This window comes from Ascaphus truei, chromosome 2 (genome assembly GCF_040206685.1).
Source record: "Ascaphus truei isolate aAscTru1 chromosome 2, aAscTru1.hap1, whole genome shotgun sequence".
Lineage (NCBI taxonomy): Eukaryota > Metazoa > Chordata > Amphibia > Anura > Ascaphidae > Ascaphus > Ascaphus truei.
Window position 1 is genome coordinate 88,737,646 of NC_134484.1, and position 23,204 is coordinate 88,760,849.

The following is a 23,204-nucleotide window of genomic DNA, read 5'->3' on the forward strand; positions in this document are numbered from 1 at the left end:
ATGCACACCGACTCTAGAAGACTTAAATTTGAGACCAAATTGAACTCTAAATAGGTATTTCCTTGGGTCATGGATGTGTATGGGTTAGGGCAACTGAAAAAATATGTTATATTTATATTCTTACAGATTTGTTTCATTTATGTAGACATACGGTATACATGATAAAATGTAACAATAATAGTAACTTGGCACTGAGGGAAAATCTTTAATAAATGACTAGGACAAAAAAGGCTTTAAGGCAGCAGAACAGGCTGTATTGCGTACATTTTTGTTTGTTGAAATATAGTTTCTCAGGCGCTGAACTGTGTTACTTTCAGCTCCGGGGACCCGCTGCTTCCAGAGATACTTACTTCTGTAGCGGTGCTGGTATCTATGCAGGTAGGGAACTGTTTGCCTAACATAATGGCGGCTTTAAATGTCCCGCATCACGCGGGCCAATAGGAAGCTGTGACGTCATCCACTGTGGCTTCCTATTGGCCAGCGTGACTAGGACATTTAAACTTCACGGGATACTGGCACCGCTACAGAGGTATCTCTTGAAGCAGAGGGTCTCGGGAGCTAAAATTAATACAGTTCAGCTTCAGAGAGCCCCTGTTTCAAACCTGTAATAATAAAAGTAATAATAATAATAATAATGAAAACGCAATGCCGCTTGTTCTGCTGCTTTAAAGGGTATTTTTGTGTTTTATTACATGTGAAAGATTTTAGAAAACTTTAATTTCTATTATGTGTGAATAGCAGATTTTGATTTCGGGGGGCATTAACATAAAGGCAGTATCCTAGCAAATTAGCATTTCCTGGCAGAAACAGCTGCTACTGCTTAGTAAATAGCCCTGAGTTGTGATTACTAAGCAGTGCATGAGGCACCTTATGGCTCATACACTTGAATTCACTGTAACGGGATGGAAGCTTTCTTACAGCTTAGCACAGGGGTCTCAAACTCAGTCCTCGAGGGCCACAAACAGGCCAGCTTTTATGGCTATCCCTGCTTCAGCACAGATGGCTCAATCAGACTGAGCCACCTGTACTGAAGCAGTGACCGATTGAGACACCTGTGCTGAAACTGGGATATCCTGAAACCTGACCTGTTTGTGGCCTTTGAGGACTGGAGTTTAGCATCTCCCAGGAGAGTGTCTTAAATGACTACTTCTAAGCACACCAAACTTTAATTCTGCAATGAGCATCAGAGCAGAGTAAACCATCAATTGAATGTGTTTCATTTTTTGTTGGTTGGACAATATAATTATTACGTTTATAATATATGAATAAATTTCAAACTTGCTTGGTATAAATACAGTTAGTTCTTAAAAATATCCGTCAAACCAATAACTTAATTTCCTCATAATTTAATATGTACTTCATACAATCTGTTATTATAATTGATTATATATGCTGAACCTGGCACAAGCATTGTTGTACAGGGTGCGCAGATTCCTTGATTACTATGCCATAATTATAGGGAATATGTGTACACAATGACCTCTAATGCACGTTAGATGAAGCACTCTATAATGATGGTAGGCATAGAGTGGCCTATCTATAGTCCATTCTATAAAGATCCTAAAAGGTGTACCTTTCGGGTACTGCATGAGCTACACCCACAATATTATGCAGATGTGTCATCCCTAGTAAATTAATTAGAGGCTAAGAAATGAGTAGCTAAAGATGTGTTTATCTATATATGTGTTTACAGTAAGTGTGTTTATATGGGTAGGGATTTTTTTTTTAAGGTCTTCGTGTAAACATTTAAGCCCATATTTACTAAATAGTGCCATACAACAAGAGGCTTAAAGAGTTGAGTGTTTCCCAGCACTGAAAGGTGTCTAATGTAATAGCAGTGCTTAGCAAATATGGGCTTTAGTCTTGGTATGAACCTATTACCTAACTCAGCTTAAACTTAATACAAACTTTAAACATTTAAAGGTATAAAAAAATATATACGCTGTTGATTTTGTTATATTTTAATCAAGACCATATTTGCAAAAGTATGTCTGAATGTTAAATATTCGTAAATAAATGAATGGTTTTTCTGTTAATATATATTGAATAGCTAGAAAAGATCTAATTACCTATGGCCAATACTGCACATATTCACTTTTAAATTAATATCTGCAGTATAAATGTAAAATACTGTGTTTAATACATTACATGCTAAATAAAATTCACAGTTAGGTGGCGATAATAGTGGTGTTTGTGACGGAGCGAGTGACGTCACATGTGCCTTTCGCTTGCACGAAACATGCACTGAGGTTAGAGGCGATCGGGAGGCGAAGGGGAGGGCGTTGGTGGCGGACCTGGCGCATCTCCAGGCTGGTTCGCCCTAATTAGCTGAACCGTTCACGTGACGCAGCCGTTGTGCAAAAAGAAACCAAATTCAATTGTATTTTCAAAAATCGCCCGCGTGGTTGCTCTGCTACGCTCGCGCGCACTATGGGTGGCCTCATTAAGCAACAAACATTTGTACTCGCAGTGCGCGATGTCGCACGCCCGCACATGGCCACTAAAATCCCGGCCTTAGACTGCAGGCATTTTTATTATACTGTAGGATGTTAAAAAAAATATAGAAAAAAATTAAATGAATCTAACAGGATCCCCAAGGTCAGGGGTAGGCAACTCCAGTCCTCAGAGACCACCAACAGGTCAGGTTTTCAGGATATCCCTGCTTCAGCACAGGTGGATCAATTAGTCCCAGTTTCAGCTCAGATGGCCTCTGACTGAACCACGTGAGCTGAAACTGGGATATCCTAAAAATATGGCCTGTTGGTGGCCCTTGAGAACTGGAGTTGCCCACCCATGTGCTAGGTACACCATCCGATCACGTTGACTGTGCAGGGCTATTGCTCTGGCAGCATTCTCCCCCCCCCCCCCCCCTTCATTTTTATTTCTCTTTTCATGGTTTTTAGGGCATTCATATAATGTGTGAAGGGTTTTGTATAATCTGTCTGTATTGCCTAATTTGTACAGTTCTCTGTGATCGTTCTTAAAATTTTAATGTCTTCCCTTTTTGTTTCTATATTCTAAAACACCTCTTAAATAAAGTAAAATAAATAAATAAATATATTTTCTTTTTTTTAAACTATGTATCTAAATGACCTTCAGAAGATAAAAAATACAGGAAAGGGAAGTGCATAATGCAGATGTGTATATAAGTGGGAGAGTGTGTGTGTATAAATAGGAAAGTGTGTTTGTGTGTGTGTATCTGTGTGTGTGTTTGTATAAGTGAGAGTGTGTGTATAAGTTGGATAGCGTGTGTATCCGTGTATGTGTATAAGTGGGAGAGTGTGTGTATATGTGGGAGTGTGTGTGTATATGTAGGAGAGTGTGTGTATATGTGGGAGAGTGTGTGTGTGTGTGTATGTGTATATTGTAAGTGGGGGAGTGTGTGTATAAGTGGGAGTGTGTGTATAAGTGGGAGTGTGTGTGTGTGCACGAGTGTGTGTGTATATGTGGGAGAGTGTGTGTAAGTGGGAGAGTAAGTGTGTGTGTGTAAGTGGGTGAGTGTGTGTATAAGTGAGTGTGTGTATAAGTGGGAGAGTGTGTGTGTGTTTGTAGGTGGGAGACTGTGTGTATAAGTGGGTATGTGTGTGTTTAAGTGGGAGAGTGTGTGTGTGTTTGTATAAGTGAGAGAGAGAGAGAGTGTGTGTGTGTGTGTGTGTGTGTGTGTGTGTGTGTGTGTGTGTGTGTGTGTGTGTGTGTGTGTGTGTGTGTGTGTGTGTGTGTGTGTGAATGTGTGTGTGTATAGTGGGAGTGGGAGTGTGTGTATAAATGGGAGAGTGTGTGTGTTTGTATAAGTGAGAGAGAGAGAGTGTGTGTGTGTGTGTGTGTGTGTGTGTGTGTGTGTGTGTGTGTGTGTGTGTGTGTGTGTGTGTGTGTGTGTGTACTGTATAAATGGGAGACTGTGTGTGTATAAGTGTCAGTGTGTGTCTGTGAATAAGTGAGTGTGTGTATACGTGGGAGTGTGTGTAAGTGGGAGAGTGTGTGTAAGTGGGAGTGTGTGCGTAAGGGGGAGAGTGAGGGGGGAGGGAGCGTAAGGGGGAGAGTGAATGGGAGGGAGCGTAAGGAGTGGGAGAGAGAAGGGGATGATGGGATTCCCCAGAATTTCAAAATCTAATTTTGGGGTTCCCTAACCAAAAAAAAGGTTGAAACCCACTGGGCATAAGAACAGGTCATTATTTGGCTAATTAGGGCATGCTAGCAGCTAGACAATTCAGTAGCCAGTGGCCTGCAGTTTAGCTATGTATTATATCATGTCTAATTGTTGGTTGAAAATTGTTTCATAGAAACAAATTTGATGTACACTAAGTTGAGTTTTCCTTAAAAATCTATAATTTGCTTAATTGAAGCAGCAATTTGGCTTTGTCACAGAAAGGTTGAAATACTGTGTACTTCAATGCATCCAGTAACACTGCTGGGTTTTTATTATGGCAATCTTTTTAAAGTTTATTACATAATGTAAATAAGGCTGCAAATTGTTAAATTGCTCAGATTTAAGGGAAAACCATCTGTAACTTAAAAAAACAAAACAACAGCAGCTTTGATTGCTTTAAAAGGAATCCCATATTTGTCAGTTACATTCAAACATTATTATAAACAGAAAGATGCATTTTTTTACTATTTTCAAACAAAGGGGAAAAAAAACACTTTTATATTTGGCACACGTCATGGAGACATAGCAAAAGGTAACAGAAACCAACAACAATCACAACAGGATCCCTAATTATAGATGTATATTTTAGGTACTTACACTGCCAAAGAATAAGGGGGGAAAAAGCAAAGGTTAATAAAAAACAGGCAATTAAAATTGATTACCTCATCATAACATGCAGAGTACTGGTTTTGAGCTTTTAATAGTTCCTTCTGTAGGGCCTCACGTTTGGTTTCTTTGTCATGTATCTAAGGGAAACAATTTTATAAAACGTTTGAAACGAAATCAACAGGAAATTGTGCTTATGAGAGCATTTCTATTTTAAACTGATAATGGTAGATATATTGCAATGCCAAGCCTGAAACTTTTTATTGCCTAGATTTTATGTGCACATAATTACAGCTGCTTGAGGTGCAATATTTTGGACGGTCATTTTTCATACAAAAGTTTAAACACACCCTATTCCTATTTATCTATATATTGCAGGCACTTTGGTACAAATGTATTGCACATCTTAAGTGAGTCACTCCATGTTAATGAGAACCTAGCTTGAATGCACATTGGGGTGAATGAGCCGTTCAAAAGATTCCAACATAACTGCACCTTGCGCAGTATGAAAGGTTTCAATTTCACCATTTTCTAAACACAGAAAAATGTATCTCTCCAATTCAGAATATTGAATGCCTTATAGAAAGTGAAAGGTCATTTGTAACTGTCCAAAGGATTGATGGAGTTAAGATACCTCCTTGACCTTAACCCTGCACTCATAAAGAACAGTTTCAGATGACAGAGCATCGGGCAAGTTTTTTTTACAAAATGTCTTTTCTTATTTTCTTATTGCCCTGCTGATTTGTTATCTGATATATTTCATAATTGTATGTCAACATTTAATTACTGTGTGTCTTCCCTCATTAAAAAGCTAACTGTCATCTAATACTGCTTAGCAACGCTTGCTGTTTACACTAATTCATGCAATTCTGTCTGCTTTCTGCCATCGTTTTCCATCATGTTCTGCGACATAATTGCTCTAGAGGCCTTTACAAACAGTGTCAAGGTCATTGCTTACAAAAAAAAAAAATAATATATTCCAATTACAGACAATGTACAGTACGAAACTTTACCCATAGCCTTGCTTACAACTGTAAATTACAATGGGGGAAAAACGAACCCTATTTAATGCCTCAGCAGGATGTTAATTGCTTCATTTTCTGAAATAAGAGATTGCAAGTCATTGGCGGCAAAGGGGTTAAAGTACCATTAAATATTTATAGCATTATGATCAAAACTATATGACACATACACAATGTTACTCACATATTAATACGCTTTTTCAAACAGTGACAGTGTCTTTATCATTTCAAATGAAATAATAAATGGGGGTAATCAATCCATTATTATCCACTGTATTGCTTTATTTCACACCTATACTTTATTGGGTTACAAGCAGATTTGTTATATTTACCGTATGAATGGCAAATATTAAATTATCCAGTCATTTCATATCATGAAAATTAATATAATAGTGAAGCATGTGTTCTGGATCTAAAGGAAATAGCAATGTGTATGTTAAAAAATAAATGTTGACAGAGTAAAAATTGAAGTCTCATGATAGCGCTGTTATCAAAAATAGATGGAGATCCAGAGCGCTCCGATAATTCCCACCTAATAACGTAACATTCACAAAATAGGTAAGGGACGTTATTTTACTCCTCAAGCCTCATGAGATGCATAAGTACCCTCCGTTAGAAAAACGCCTATCGTAACGTTACCTGGATTTTCATTGCGTTAGGAAAAGGTGTTATTAGCGCACATCAGTTAGTGACGCATTATGCATGTGCATGACCTAACCTAACACATTAGCATGTTACAATTTTAAATAAATACACAAGCCCAACAGCAAACTTCAGCCATTTTCGACTGACACACACAGTAGAGATGGCTGCTCTATCACCTTCAGCACAGGCAGAATAAGGCAGCGGTCCAAGTCTGCACTGTAGCACGCACGCCCGGCGGGGGAGGGAGGGGGGGAGAGGATAGGGTTGGCGCGTGCACGCATGCAAACTGCGACGGAGGGGGCGTGGTGGGGGTTTTACAGGAGCGTGGCCATGATCTCACGTGGCTGGTTCACCTTCATTTGCTGAACCATGGCTAGCCCTTCCTCGCAAGTTATAAAGACAGTTTTCCTGTCTTAAAAACTTGTAGTAGAGCGTGGTTACCGAATGCGCGCCAAGGTGCATAGTGGGCCCGGCCTGATTGGGGGGCGGTGCTTGTTCGCACAGTAGAACGTACTGGGTACGCAGCCTAAGGCCTGGGACATAGTGAGTTTTAAGCTCGCTGAGGCGGGCTGAGCAGATGCACAAAGCCCCTGCATCTGTCATCAGCGCGGCTATAGTTTCTCCCACTGCATGCGCGCTGATACGTGCGGAGGCTGAGAAACTTTGCCGAGACAGACAGGTTTGAAATTTGCCGCTCGGGGAAGCGGAGGAGTGGTCACGTGACTGCTCCCATCCAATGGGAGCGGGGGACTAGCCCCGCCTCCCGCTCCGCCTTCACCCCGCCCCCAGAGCGCGCTCACTGCCTCGCCTGCAAGGACAGGGAAAAGCCCCATTTTCAGCAGGCGAGGCAGAGCAGGAGCGCGCCTCAGCGCGCTTAAACACACTATGTCCCAGGCCTTATGAGTGTCAAATTGAATGAAGAGGAGCTTCCTATTTTAATTTAAGGTGTGGTGGAAAACCACTGTCACGGGAGACCAGGCAGTTTACACCTTTTTACCAGGATCATTCATTTAGCAAAACAAGTTAATGAAAAAAATTGTAATTTATTCGCATGAATAGGCATACACACAGTGAAAACCAAACTAGACGAAAAGCACACTTACTGGGGGTCGAAAACTAGATTGTGCTAGGTGCAGGGAACTCTAAATAAGAGTTTTACCCTGACAGGGACTTAGTCCGAAATCCTCTGGTTCCCAAATCGGCGTGAAATTCCAAACGCCACCGCTCCCTTCTCTTCTGAGAACTTGGACTCTTTTAACCGGTTGTTAGTACCAAACTCCTGAAACTAAAATCAGTTTGCAATTCCAGCCGTGACCGCTACATTCAATTATTAGAACGTGGGTGCTAAAAATGGGACTTAAAAACTGGCGAGCAGACTTTCCTGGCTTGAAATCGAAGCCGGTTGCTCTGCTATTCACTCACAAGCAACTTTGAAAAGCCCGCCCACACTTCTGGCACTAGAAATTTCTAACCTGATTGGCTCAGACGATCCTTATAGTATTTGGAGTTTCATTCACAAAATACTACAGCCAATCAGCGCTTGGGAACTTTCTCAGTAGCCAATCAGAGCGCAGCCAGTACAGAAAGCCAGGAAAGCGGGAAATCTGAAATTGTCAAGGGACATGCGCAAGTTTGCCACCTCCGTCCCTGGCTATCTCACGCCATCCGCTGGGTCAGGCTCCACTAAGTCTGGCAGAACAAATGGCAGCCCGGACGACTGCCATTCTACCCCAGACTTGGGTACTTGAGTGAAGAGGTGAGGAATCAGTGTGCAACTAATAAAATTAAAAAACGTGAGGTGATTAATATAAAGTAAATATGTGACCTTTACTGGACAAAATGGAGCGTCTGCAGCTGTGGTTACAGGGATGGCTCAAAAAAACCCCTAGAACTTACAAATAAAAACACAAAAAACACAGCGCACAACGCTCATAGTGCATTAAAAATTATATCGACACAAACAATTAATAAGGTAAGTATTGTGCGTACATCAAGGTGAGGTTAAACAAGAATTTCAGGGATTTATGTTACCCAAACACCACGTGGAAGCCGGATTAGATGTCATCACAGGTATTGGAAACTGCTTCGTGACCACCAGTTCCTATTGGGTAGGTATGGAGTCCACCAAAGTCCCTGCTCACATGGAGAGTCCAGCACATCTGCAGCTCACACAGGAATGGCTGCTTCAAACGGAACTCCACGCCAGCTGGATTCCTCTCGCTATCCTCCGTTCAGGCACTTCCGGATTGGTGACGTCACTGGAGGGTTTCACCGGTACTCTCGCCGGTTGCTGGATCAGCTCACAGTAGTGGGGCAGTATGTTTAAGGCAAAATACTAGCACACTTTCCAACGCGTTTCGAAACCAGAGGGTTTCTTCATCAGGGAACTTGAGCCCTTCCCAGCTATCCAAATGGCTTTCACACCTCCTGCATCCTGCATTTGAACTTCGATGTCCACCAGACTTTCTGGCACCAACGTGGTAGCCCTGATAGTCTGTATGGGCATCGGTTCCGAAAGTCCCAGCTCATTTACTGTGCACAACAGTACATTACAGCACTAACACAGTATTAATAAAAAGATACTTTAATACCTTCCTAAATCTCTGGGTATGGGGAATAGAATAGAAAGATGCACTTTTATTTCTATCAGCCCTTATTCCCCACACACTGTCTATGGGACTTAGGCTTAGAGTTCCCTCACAACCTCATATATGGTTGGAGCACCCATGAACCCAATATAGGTTCTGGGCTACCTGAGCGTTAACTGGGGTATCTCCCTTAACCTAGGGCCCCCTTTAGTTACAGAGACACTTTTCATCTCTTTGCCCCATTTATCTTTCTGGGCTATGCTGAAGCAGGGAACCCTAGCGGTGAGTTGCGCAAGCGTTTTTAAGGGGAGATATTGCTGGGACAATGTGCCTACATGTATCCTAGAATGAGGCATGAGTCCCGGGTACATTTTTAGGGGAACCGACAACTCCGGATCCCAACTACCTACTGTAGGTACATTCAGACAGCAATTCCTCCGCAAAACCTCCCTTGAAACTCATGCCTTAGCAATCCCTGCTCGCTGGCATGCCTGGAAAGGTAAAAAGACAAAAATTATTTATTAACACAAAGTACAGTTTATACATACAGCATTACTGGGCTCAAGAGCTAACTGTCTTGAACCCTTATACTCGGATCAGGGCAACCAATAACGGGCTTAACCTTTATTTAGAGCCTGGTTACCCCCTCAACGTCACACACTCCAAATTAATGGCGACTCTTTGGCAGAAGACCAGCACTGCTGAAAAGCAGCACATTTGTGGGGCGCATGCTGCAGCGCATAAATGTGCTCAGCAATACTGTCCGCACCATCAACATGCTAAAACAGCGATGGGCAGACAGTAAGGCCAAAGAAAAATTAACAGACCATGCTGCTGAGCCTGAAGACTGGAGGAGGCCCATTTGTCCCCTAGCACAAGGCAATGATGGGGGAGCTGCTCAGCTCCAGTGATCACATGCTTGCAGAGTGACACCGGAAATAGGCATTAACATGCCATGCTCACCTGATCCTGTATGCCATCAGACAGTACACTAGTGCTGTTAGCCAGAGTTTGGCTCAGGTAACAACATCTCTCCAGCAGGGGCTAGTTCACTTCCATGTCTCCTCGGGCCAAACTACACCGGGAGATATCCTGGATTCCCTGCTACCATCTGGGACATCCCAATTTGGGGACACTAGTCCTCATGGTACATCCTCGGAGGAGATGGTCGCATCCTCTTCTCTAGTAGTTAGACGTGTGGGAGAGTCCATACCCGTGGCCCGAGTGCAGGAGGCAGTGCCTCAGCCCCAGAGGCGTGGGGTTTAAAAAGTTTACAAAGTTTGTTTGATTTATGTTTATGTATCTAGTTATATATGTTGTTCGTTAATAATGTTAAATTGTGTTTTTTTTATGCACAGTGCCACAACAGTGTGTAATAAATTATTATTTTGGTTATTTTTGTCTCCTTGAAATGACATTCCCTTTATTCCTTACAAATCATATTATAGTTAATCCCTTGAAGAAAAAACTATTTAATCTGCATCTGTTGCTGTGTTTCTGCAATTTATTTGTTCCACCATATGTATGTTAATATAACACATGTAATGTAAGGGTTAAATTCTACACTCAGTCCATTCATATGGGTACCACTTAAGACCTTCCCTTTTCCCTCGTAGACTATTTGTATGAATATAGCAATGCTCCTCAGGGTTTGGAAGTGAGCAAGGGCAGCTTTTGGCAGGCGCTAAATATAGTTGCATTATTATTATAGCCTTAACAGTAACGGAGGTCTGACGATCTCTGTAGTTAGGTAAAGTGCACATTACTATATGATTATGATTTGCAAATGAATATACATAACGTCCATTAAAATGTATTGTTCCGTTATTTTTAAAGAAAATCGCAGCAGATCATAGCGTTAAGCAGCTTTGGGAATATGCGTTACGGATATTGATACGATAAAATTAGATAACGAACGTTAAAAAATGAGCGGCAGTGAGGATCTATATTGAGGTCAATGGGGGTTTGAGTGCAATAGTGTCCCAATTGGACCTACAGTACCAAAGTTTAATGAATAACCCCACAGTTGAAACCCTCTCATTATATTGCGTGAACTGGATAATTCAGAATCATGTAAACTACACACGATTCACAAATTAGGTCTGACAAGCTAAATGTGTTAGAGGAGTCATACAAAACAACATTAAAATAAATTAAGTTAGATATTAGTAATTGTTCTCAGGTATTATTTGCTGAATTGTTAAGGGTAAAAAAATAAACAAACCGGGAAGAGCATAAGTCTGACATTTTCCTGTACAAGCAGAAGTCAGAAGAATTAGTAAAGAATATCAACACATTCTGTCTTTAGGTAATTAGTTTTTAATGGGATTCAAACATTGCATTTATAAAATATGTAACACAAGTGTTTTATTGAATTATACATGCAGGATTTTTTGTTCATCAATACAGTTTCCTGAATATATGTATGCTTTGTGAGTTTTTTTTTTTTTTTTTACATTTTAAGCAAGACTCTCCCTAGAAACCTGGGAATATATGTGTTTAATTATGTAAAAAACAAGACATACTTCAGAGCATACTTTGATTTAAAAAAATAAAAAAAAAGAAAGAGAACTTTTGCAGTAGATATAAAACGAAAATGTCTCTTAGATACTTCTTTGCACACCCATGGGAATGCAAGTACTGAAGTTGGTCCTTTCCAGGAGGGTGAAAGGACCAAACAAAAATGTGTTTTTTCTGGAATTAAACCAATGGGGTTTTTATTTTATTTTTAATTGTGGTCTTATTTGTTTATGTATACACACACTCAAATTGTGATGTTATAGAAATGTTAAAACAGTCATCCAATTCATTTTGTAAGGATTGTGTAGATCGAAATAATACTTTCCTTGCATTGTATGTCTTTATTTATATAGTGCCATTAATGTACATAGCGCTTGAAAACTGTTGTAAGTCTTTATGGATATTTAGTTGACATTTTTTTTATTTGGAACTATCAAAAATAATATTCCTGTGCTACAAATTTAGTATTTGGGGTATTTAAAAAAAATAATCAAATAGTAGCACAAAGTATCAGTATGTACTTGTAAACCATCAAAGCTTCTATTAACATGGACCTTTCAGAATATTTAATCTTCATTTTGATTTGCTCACTCCTACAACCCTGTAACCCCTATATATGAATATATGTTCATATTAGTTACTCCCACATAGTAGTTAAAAGGTGTGTTGAAGTAAAAAGAGCACTCAAATTATTTGTGTGGATGTGCCATTTAAAGAAATGTTGGATATTAGTAATTATACACATAATTGGACTACACAGAGTTGATTTTAGGTTCCAGTCTTTAACATCCAATTCCTATATATATATATATATATATATATATATATATATATACAGTGTTCGACAAACCTATACATTTGCTCGCCCCGGGCGAGTGGATTTAACCCCTGGGCGAGTAAATATTGGCCCAAGCAGCACACGTTTGGTACTAGGTGGCGAGTAGATTTTTTTGTGTGGCGAGTAGATTTTTTGGTGATTTGTCAACCACTGTATATATATATATATATATATATATATATATATATATATATATATATATATATATATATATAAAGTATATATATATATATATATACTGTATATGTGTGTGTATATATATATATATATATATATATACACACACACACACACACACACACACACACACACACACACACACACACACACACATATATATATATATATATATATATATATACTGTATATATATATAAAATTATGTGCTAAAAGTGATGACAATGCTCACATCTAGAAGGTCTAAGTCATAATTGTATTGTATTGTATGTCTTTATTTATATAGCGCCATTAATGTACATAGCGCTTCACAGTAGTTATACATGTGGTAATCAAATAAATAACAGATAATATAAATAACAGATCATGGGAATAAGTGCTTTAGACATTAAAGTACCATTAAGGAAGATGAGTCCCTGCCCCGAGGAGCTTACAGTCTAATTGGTAGGTAGGGAAAACGTACAGAGACAGGAGGGAGTTCTGGGAAGTACGTCTGCAGGGGGCCAAGCTTTATGTATCATGTGTTCAGAATATCTACATATGCTTCTTTAAGCAAGTGTGTCTTAAGGTGGGTTTTAAAGGTGGATAGAGAGGGTGCTAGTCGGGTACTGAGGGGAAGGGCATTCCAGAGGTGTGGGGCAGTCAGTGAAAAAGGTTTAAGGCGGGAGAGGGCTTTAGATACAAAGGGGGTAGAAAGAAGACATCCTTGAGCAGAACACAAGAGTCGGGATGGTCCATAGCGAGAAATTAGGGATGAGATGTAAGGAGGGGCAGAAGAGTGTAAAGCTTTAAAAGTGAGGAGAAGAATGGAGTGTGAGATGCGGGATTTGATCGGAAGCCAGGAGAGGGATTTCATGCGGGGAGATGCTGAGACAGATCTAGGAAAGAGTAGAGTGATTCTGGCAGCAGCATTTAGGATAGATTGTAGGGGAGGCAAATGAGAGGCAGGAAGGCCGGACAGCAGGAGGTTACAGTAATCAAGACGGGAGAGAATGAGGGCCTGAGTCAGAGTTTTAGCAGTCGAGCAACAGAGGAAAGGGCGTATCTTTGTTATGTTGCGGAGGAAAAAGCGACAAGTTTTAGAAATGTTTTGAATGTGAGGGGCGAATGTGAGAGAGGAGTCGAGTGTGACCCCTAGGCAGCGTGCTTGGGCTACTGGGTGAATGATCGTAGTTCCAACAGTAATGTGGAAGGAGGTAGTAGGGCCAGGTTTGGGAGGAAGTATGAGGAGCTCTGTTTTAGCCATGTTGAGCTTATGTGCTGTGCGGGTCTTTTTAGTATTTCCTGGACCTGCTTACCCAGCACATCATTTCAATATTGGGTTGAGCGGTCTGGTTCTCTCTCTTCTAGTTTTTACCCAGCACATAGCAAGATTTCTGCAATCTTTTTTTGTAACCCCGACATTCTAACACTTTTGAGGTCTCATACTAGTACTACAGTCACTAAGTGTTGAAGTGCACAGAAGGAGCCCATTTTTTCTTCCATTGTTACTAAATTCTGAGGGCTTTATCTTCAAGAAACGTGAACAGCTATATTCTATGGTATGGTAAGGTTTCTTTATGGTTTTAGAGGTCTTAAACGCTAATCCCACTGGACATTTTTTCTGCAGCCCATTTAGAAAGAAGTATTGCATGTTTCAAAAGAGATTGTATTATAAAATAAGAAAATGATAGAGACAAATATTGACAGTTCAAAAATCTATTTCTTGCAGGTGTTCAAAATAAAGCAACTAAAAGACGGATATGCAAACACCTAATACTTTGGCTGTCATGGTCATTTAGGCGTCAATCGTGGTCAGCACCGATCGCAAACTAGACTGGAGGAGGGGACCCGCCCCTTTCCCTTTACATACTGTCCGGCGTCAGGAACCTGAAGGGAATCAAGTGATCACTTGGAAGAGTGGTGACGTAATCCGCTAATGCTGGAGGATCCGTGGCCACGGAGGTGGCAGGACCTTCTTTTTTTTATTTTTATATAAAATATTTTACCAGGAAGTAATACATTGAGAGTTACCTCTCGTTTTCAAGTATGTTCTGGCACTGAATGGGTTCATTGCAAGTATATATTTTGTCTTTATCACATTTGAGTTCAGTTCAATGTTTTTGACAGTGGTTTTTCTATAACTAATAGTATATTATTTTGGAGTAAGAGGGAAAGGGTTGTTCCAGATAGTTGTGCCTAGTACTGTGTGTCTAAACCACTATACCACAAATAATGTCTATCCTCAGCATGAATATTAGTAGTGATTTCATACTTTTGGCCTATTAGTAGTGATTCGGATATCTGTGTATGGTGGTCAGACTAGAAAGCTATAAAGAAACAAAATAGATGCCACCCAGTCATTTGAATATGTATTATAATGCTACAGTACTTTAGAGTTATAGAAAAGTATTTTTTCGTATTTTAAATCCCAGAGGCAAAATTGTTCCTATTGTTAAACCAATTCTACCGTAAACATATAGACAATAGTCTCAAAAATCAGTGCATCAGCGTTAAGGGTTTGGTATCTGTATCAAAATACATTGTTAATGTCTTTGAGTAAAAGACAGATTCTTCTAACACCAGAGAGTCAATGGCTTAACTTGCTTGAAGGGCTCATTGATGGGGTATACTGTAAGAAAAATGTTAGCTGGCATTTCCGATTGTACTGAGAACATGAGTAAGCATTTACAATTTGTATACAGTACGTTTGATTTGTTTCTATAATTCTCTAAATATTTAGAAACATATTAATTAAAACAAAATATATTGTTTACATTCAGATTATTTTGTTACATATTAATTGCACTTATAGCAGCGAAGGGGATAAATAACGCTCATTGCATTCTGCCTAATGTGCTTCTTCATGTTTAAGAAAGTGTAGGGTCTGAGGTCTAATGGCCTTATTTATTATGCTGCGGAGCTGCTTCCCAGTGCCAGGGAAGAATTGAGTACCATTCACTTAAATGAAGCTCATCTTTTCTCCAGCATGGGGAAGAAGTTTCACATGATACTGACCAAGTGTGTAAGGCCCTTATTGCTATGAAGCCACTTACTAGTTCTGGAAAAGAGATCAGCACCATTCAAATGAATGGGCCTTGAAATCTTTTCCAGCACAGCATAAGGTCATTAGACCATGAAGCAGTCTTCTCCTTGCCAGAAAAGCCTAAAGCCCCCCATAATGCTTACAGACCATTCAAAAGAGGCATGTCAATATTGCAAATGGGCATCACTATTATGTGCTTTGCCAATTTTTAAGTTTAGAAATCAGTGTCAAAAAGGAACAACGCTGATCAATTTAATTTCATACTTTTGGTCTAATCCCTTTACCCTAATCCCTATTTCATTTCACCAAATGTAAGTATGAACATGTTTGTTCAACTGCATGTCATTTTTAACTTCACATTTTAATACAATGGAAACTGCCCATTGGTATTACTGACTAAAACTGGCAGCGGCAACAGCTATAAAGTAAAGGGAATGTCATTGATAATTAACACTGACAGCAAAGGAAACACAGAAAAAGTAAACAGCGGTTAAATTGTATTTTTTGTACAATACATTAAAGTTGGGCTAAGTGCTGAGGGTACTTTGTGAGGCTCTGCTCAAGTTGAAATGATGTATTTCCAAGAAAATTCGACTAAAAGAGTTAAGCATCAGGAAACCATTAGATGGCAGTTTTCAGTAGTTTGAATCCCACAATTTGATTTTTAAATGATGAAACGTTCAATAAATGAAATGACTTTGCGCAAACATATACGTGGAATAAATTATTTCAACTGAAAGCATGGAAGTTATTTGTTCAGCTGCTCCAGTGGTTGGAAGGTTAAGAACAAAAGCTATTATTGTTCCGTGTATTTTTTCACAGGAAATAGACAGTGGCAAAGATACAGGAGTTCAACACATGAGATCAGAGACACAGTTTTCATAGTAAACTCAAAACAGATGTTGGAAAGACGTGATCTTTACAGAAACTATTAGTTCTGTTTTCTTTTGAAAGCGTAGCACATTAACAGAATTGTGCACCTGGTTAACCCCTTAACCACTGAAGAGACCTGAAGCAGCTATGGCAGGGGTTCTCAACTCCAGTCCGCAAGACCCCCCCAACAGATCAGGTTTTAAGGATACCCCATCTTCAGCAAAGGTGGCTCAATAAGTGGCTCATCGACTGAGCTGAAGCAGAGACTGATTGAGCCCCCTGTGCTGTAGCAGGGATATCCTGAAATCCAGATCTGGTGGGGGGGCTTGAGGACTGGAGTTGAGAACCCTTGAGCTGAGGGGTTAAGCAGTCATCTACAGTACATGAGGAGGGAATAAGCAGCTACAACTTAAAAAAAAAATGAAAGTAAGAGATATTTGCTCAACACGCCCTGCTTAGTCAACGCGAAAAGTACAGGCATTTATGAAACCCTATCATTTAATTACTGCCTGCAGATTTCGTTAGACACTTTTTTCCGTTATACATAATAATTTACTTGAACCGCTAGCTCGGTAATTACAGCGATTCCTTCCAAAATTAAGTTCTGAAACTATTTTGCAGACGTATAAATAATTATGCCTAGACCAGTGATTTTGTTTTTTAAATGTGCCTTTTAGTTAAATGACCTTATTGTAACATAGGTGGATTCCAAACACAAATTCACTTTAGTACAAAAATTCCATTGGGATATCATTTTATGCCACAATCTTACAAGCACACATTCTAGGAGACAATTTAAGGGTCACAAACTCCCTGCTATAGGTTCATGCCTCCCCTAATTCAGTTTACTTTAAAATGACATGCAGTATATAACCTAACCACAACTCCTGTAATAGCAGTAAGACTTTTTTTTATACAATGTACTCATTGTGCTGCATAATGTTTTATTTGTTGATATTGTTGTATCAGATTTGTATTATTACTTTTTTTATGTCTATAAACGTTACATTATTTACTAAACAATAAATATGAGGCAATGCTGAAAGAATATAAGGAAGATAACTAGTTACATCATTTGTGTAGTATTTTCTATTCTATGCAGAGAATTTGCAGCCACAGAAACCCTGCGCTACCAACGCCTGTCAAATTTCACCCATGTCACCCAGGGCAAAGATCCTTCAGTTGCCTGCCAGCTGACAATGGGATAATCTTATACAGTAGCATACTATGAGTTGTCCTGCAGCAATTACAAAACTTAAGGGACTTCTATTGCTAGCGGTGTACTTTAGTTCTGTTTTATTTACCACTGTTCCTCATCAAATAATGTACAATAGATACGAGGTGTGTCTGGCATTTGATAGTGATACAATGGGGGAATGGAGAGTCAACCATGGGATAAAAAAAACAAGACATTGCTTATGTTGGGGTAGGTAAAAGATATAGACAATCTAAAGTAGAGCATGGGAACTGTGTTGATAAAAAATTAAGTTGCAATGAACACAGAGTTTTATATCAGCTTAAATCAATGGCACAGTGGGAGTTACTAATCCAAGTCTTCAAACTAACCGTATTGATTTCTGTGTCGAGTTATAGTAAGTGGAGAGAAGTGAGAAGAAAAGGAAGATTGCATGATTTTGCTACTGTATAAATGCTTAGTAAGACAGTAAGACCACACCTTGAATATGGAGTACAGGTTTGGGCTCTGCTCCATAAAAAAGACACTATAGAACTACACAAAGTCCAGGGAATAACCACCAAATACATAAATAAACTGGGTGGAAAGTATGATTTATAAGGACTGACTATCAAATTTAGGATTGTTTATATTAGAAATGAGACGTCTGAGAGGTTATATGATTGCTATTTACAACAAATGAATTCAAGGTCAATACAAGGAACTAAACAGGGAACTTTTGATTCAAAGAATAGTACACATGACAATGGATCATCCTGTGAGATAATAGAAAATGTGGTTTCATTCGCAGCAGAAAGTTCTTTATAATAAGGGCAGTAAAAATGTGGCATTTACTATCAATCAAGACTATAATGCACAACACCTTTTTAGAAACAAAAGATATACTGGTAAAGTAAACATAGAAGTATGTTGATCCAGGGAGAAATCCGATTACCATTACAGTACTTGAGTCCGAAAGGAATTTATTTTCCCCCTTATTAGAAATATTTTGCAAATGTTCCAATTAAGTTTTTTTGTTTGGCTTCCTCCTGGATCAATACAATTATAAATATAGGATGCGTTTCTCAGTCAATTTAATTTAACGTAGTTTAAATTCTCTAGACTTTTGTCTTTTTTTCAACTTTATCTACTATGTAACTGCAAAACGGGATCAAAACAGATGTACAATATCATCATATGGTTTTTCAAAGGAAGAAATAATATTGCTTTATGATATAAAATTAAAAAATTATATATTGTGACAAATTAAACACTTCTAGATTGATACAGATAATTATTCAAAATAAAAGAGAAAAAAAGGAGAGAAAAAAAAGATTAGAAATTAATGGGGGGAGGGGCAAGAAAAGGAAAGAAGAGGAAATAAAATGGAAAAGAAAGGGGAAAAAAATGTGACAGAAGAAGAAACAAAATTGGGTACATCCCATTGTAATATTAGCCAAACTCCCTAATAACCACTCCCAAATTACAAGCACACATGGAGCAAAAGAGGTGAACAAAAAATTGCTTTAGCCATTGACATTTAGAGGCACCGGATGAAAATACCTACAGTATGCTAACATCAATTTTACAGCAAAAAGGGCATGTATAAATAAATCAAAATAATTTGTAGCCTTTGACACATATCTCATAAACAAATGCCAATGAGTATTCCACAAATCGTCAACATTTCATCTTATGGGAAACAACCTACAGGTATCAGTGCGATTTGTGCATCACATGAAAAGTGTAAACATATTGGTGCTTAGAATTTCTTTCAATCATTTTTTTCTAACACTGAAACAAATGTTAATTTAAAAAAAATTGCCATTTGCTCAACTGCTGAACCGCAGACACAAAGATGCAACTGATTGAAGCATTGTCGAGATTTAAAACTATAAAAATAGAAACAAGCAGACATTTTATACATAGGAAAGTACTTAATAAAGACAGCTGGATAAACAAAAACTACTAAGAATAGGAAATAACTAGTTCAACAAAGCCAACATGCAGGATCCCCACGGAACTGTAAGGTAATCGAATCGGCGGACATGCTATATGTGGGTTTTTTTGTTTTGCTAATCCCTGACAATAATATTAACAGCCTTAATATGCCAAACCAACAGGGAATATTCATATATGAAAGAGAGTTGTAGAAATGATCTAAACTAAAAACACCAGAACTGTTAGAAACATTTATATTAGTAACAAAGAAAATCTGACGGTTAGCATTGACATCTTACGTTCAAATGGAACAAAACATGTGTGATATTTTGGTACATTGATGCGTGTTGTACATTTAATATTTTTTATGTTATTCAAATGTGTATATATTTGTTTTGATAACAGTGTTTAGTTGACCTACTACTAACTTCTTAAAAGTCTGTAATTGCAGTTTGCTAGGTGCATCAAAGGCAAATAGTTATATATAGCACAACATGTAGGTGACAATTGTAAGTCACATTTTGGAAAACACTAACACAAAGTAGGTTGGTTAATGTGACATATAGGGAGATATAGGGAGATGGGGACCTTACGACACAGAGACGGGGTGGTGTCCTTGTGACCCACAAAACATCTCACCCAGGAGGAGTCGAGATCTAACAATTCTACAATTATGGTTTTTCAAAAAACATGAGACTATAGCAGCAACAATCAGGCATATTTCACAGGGCTTCACAGATCATTTATTTGCATTTTTAACGTTCACATACAATCTATGAAATTCAACATGTAAATTCAGTTCTTTCTGGGAGTAAAATAATGATTAATGCTTTTTATGATCTTAAAATTATTTAATTATTCCTAGAAGTAAAAGCAAATAATCTTATGTTAATAAAGAGAGGTTATTTTAGAAAAGTGTATTCCAAGAGATTGCATAATGGTCAAGGTGTAAGCACAGTGCATAGATCTGACAGCTAAACGAACGGGAAAGGAATCACAGTAACTTACAACAGTAAAAAAGGAAGCTCCAATGGACATCGAATATTTGTATGTTTTTCTTCTCATAAGTTATTAGTTAGTTATCTCATTAACAGCAGGTCCTACACTACCAATTTAAGATTGCTTTTTTATAGATATTTTCACTATATTTATTAGGGCACTTCTGGCTTTTAAGCAGCGGTAACTGCACTGTAGCTCACACACAGCACATACAGTATAGTGGTAGATCGTCAGAGCTCCATTAAATCTGGGCAACCAACGCGATGTTACCCAAATAGGTGATGTCCATTATTTTTGCTCAGTTTAACTGGTATTCATTAATTTAAAATACCACTTGTGGTGTATGTGTATGTATCAGACAGGTCTGCAACCCTGTCTTTCCCCATAATCACTTAGAAAACAGTGTTTCCACTGCAGTCAGGGACGGGTATTCCCAAATATATTCGAAAATATTAATACCTGATGGGATGGTAAGGGCACCTATGTAGAGTCAAATGATGATATATATCTCTACAATTCATATATTACTTCAATGCCCATCATTTCCCAACACAAGTAAAAATAACTATGATTATCTCCTCTCCATAAAAAGCATATATATTCAACCAAACAGGAATTGAACCAAAGTAATTAATATAATAACTATTGGTTAATGTAGAAATGGTCCCAAATCCCAATCCGAGTTGAGGCCATATGGTATTCTTGTTTTTTGTATGAAAATCCAATAAAGCTCCCGCTTATCCAGAAGTTCTACCCTATTGCCTCCTCTGATGGGATTGGGAACATGCTCTATTCCAGTATAAGAAAAAGTATTAATGCTTCCAAGTTTACAGTTTGTAAAATGTTGTGCCACTGGGTGAACAAGATATCCCTTTTTAATAAGTCTCATATGTTCTCTAATGTGAACCTTTAAAGCACAGCAGAGTTTAAACAGGATAGGATAAATCTGTAGTGAAGGAAGTCACATTGGAAAAAATATGCATTGGGAAAAATATAATGTGCGTTTCAATTAACACACATGCATTACAGACTGCCACAAAAAACAGGAGATGATTTTGAGTATAGTTTTGTAGTTATTGTCCCTATGTGCATAGTTTGTTGTAATTTTCCCAGTTAAAAACATTTTTGCTCACAATTCTGTCTCCTTGTAATTATTGGAGTGGAAAATGTATTAGTGCAAACTAGTCAGAGGATTTCACATTACGTATAAATTGTTTTTTATTATATATGTAACAGGTATTCCCCCACCCAATGGCATATAATGTGTGTGCGGGGAACGTAATGTTACCAGGTGTGGTGCTTTACCTGTTAGGCTCACAGGGGGCCTAAGCCTCCACCACGTGGAGCCTAGGGCACGTATAATAATAGGAGTAAACTCGTACTCGGTGCAGGGCCTCCACCTGCGATGGCTCCCACCAGAGGGGGAGTGGTCCTCGCAGGACAATATATATATATCACACACACAGCATGTAAAACAACCAATAACTTTACTGTAGCAAACGTACTTATTCATATATCAACAGGTGTCCCTCTCTAGAGGAGACACTACTACTGCGTCTCACAGGACGCTACACCCTTTCACCGGGTGATCCCACCCCGTGTCCAGTAACCCCACACAATATGTCCCTTCACGTGAATAGATATGTGTGACTGCGCAGCCACTAGTCCCGTGTGAGTATAATATAGTATAGTTGGTGCACTTGGTGATGGTTTCCTGCAGAGCACTCCAGTGCCCGGGCCTGCCAAGGAGCTTCACAAAGGATCCGATGACAGCTGACTACAGGAACTACCGTCCGGGGCGATCCCACCCGGATGGCGGCTGCAGCGACAGCAAAGGTCTGAGCCCAGACCTCTGGATGGACACGCAGCGTCCACTGTGTCCCTAACTGACTCTGGATAATAAGGGGCAGGGTCCCTAACCTGGGGCCTGTCCCTGAAACACTAAAAGCTCCTGGTGACTCAGGGCTATCTGGGGCCTAGGGGGCTGCTGGCCTAGTGCAGGGAGTCACTGACTCCTGCACCCTACCTCCTTCCCCTAGCTGCTCCTGACGCCGACTGCCTAACGTGCTCAGAACCCGCAAAATGTATCTAATCTCCTCTGCAGGGAGATGCTGTAGCCCTATTGGCTACCTGGGGTCAGGTGGGGCGCTCCTTAGGCTCATGGGATATGTAGTCCCTCTCTAGAGCCCTCTGCTGATTGGCTGCCTCTCGCGCGCCATCACTGCGCATGCGCAATGTCCCTGGCTAGCCACCGCATGCGGGGACTCACTGCGCATGTGCGGACACATAGGGAATGGCGGCGCCCTGCCGCCCTGCTTCGGGAGCGCCGGGAGCCCTCGCAACGCGATCGCGGCCCTGGCAACCGGCCGCACGCGTCCCTGGCAACCCCCCCCGAAAGCAGGATCCTCACCGCTCCCACCTTGCGATTGGCCGACGGGACCGCCATTGGGCTCGGCGGCCCCCGCGATCGCCAGCAAGGTGAGGGGGGTTGACAAGCAGGGGGGACATGGCTCCATCCTCCCCCTGGTAAAACCCCAACGGCCTCGCTTGGGACACAACTCAACCATGTACAGAAATTATATAATAAAAATGCAGTTCAATATATAACTTAGCACATTCGCATTGACTTTATACGATGTTGCACAATTC

The 23,204-nt window shown here is 39.6% G+C and overlaps 1 protein-coding gene across 5 annotated transcripts in view; it reads right to left on the bottom strand.

Moving 5' to 3' along the window:
* Positions 1-23,204, bottom strand: part of LOC142482964 (uncharacterized) — a 760,779-nt gene that overhangs the window by 341,921 nt on the left and 395,654 nt on the right. For all 5 annotated transcript variants that reach the window (XM_075583088.1, XM_075583087.1, XM_075583086.1 and 2 more), the window contains one exon: positions 4,810-4,893. In XM_075583088.1, coding sequence (XP_075439203.1) covers positions 4,810-4,893 — 84 coding nt within the window. The remainder of the gene's footprint in view (positions 1-4,809; positions 4,894-23,204) is intronic.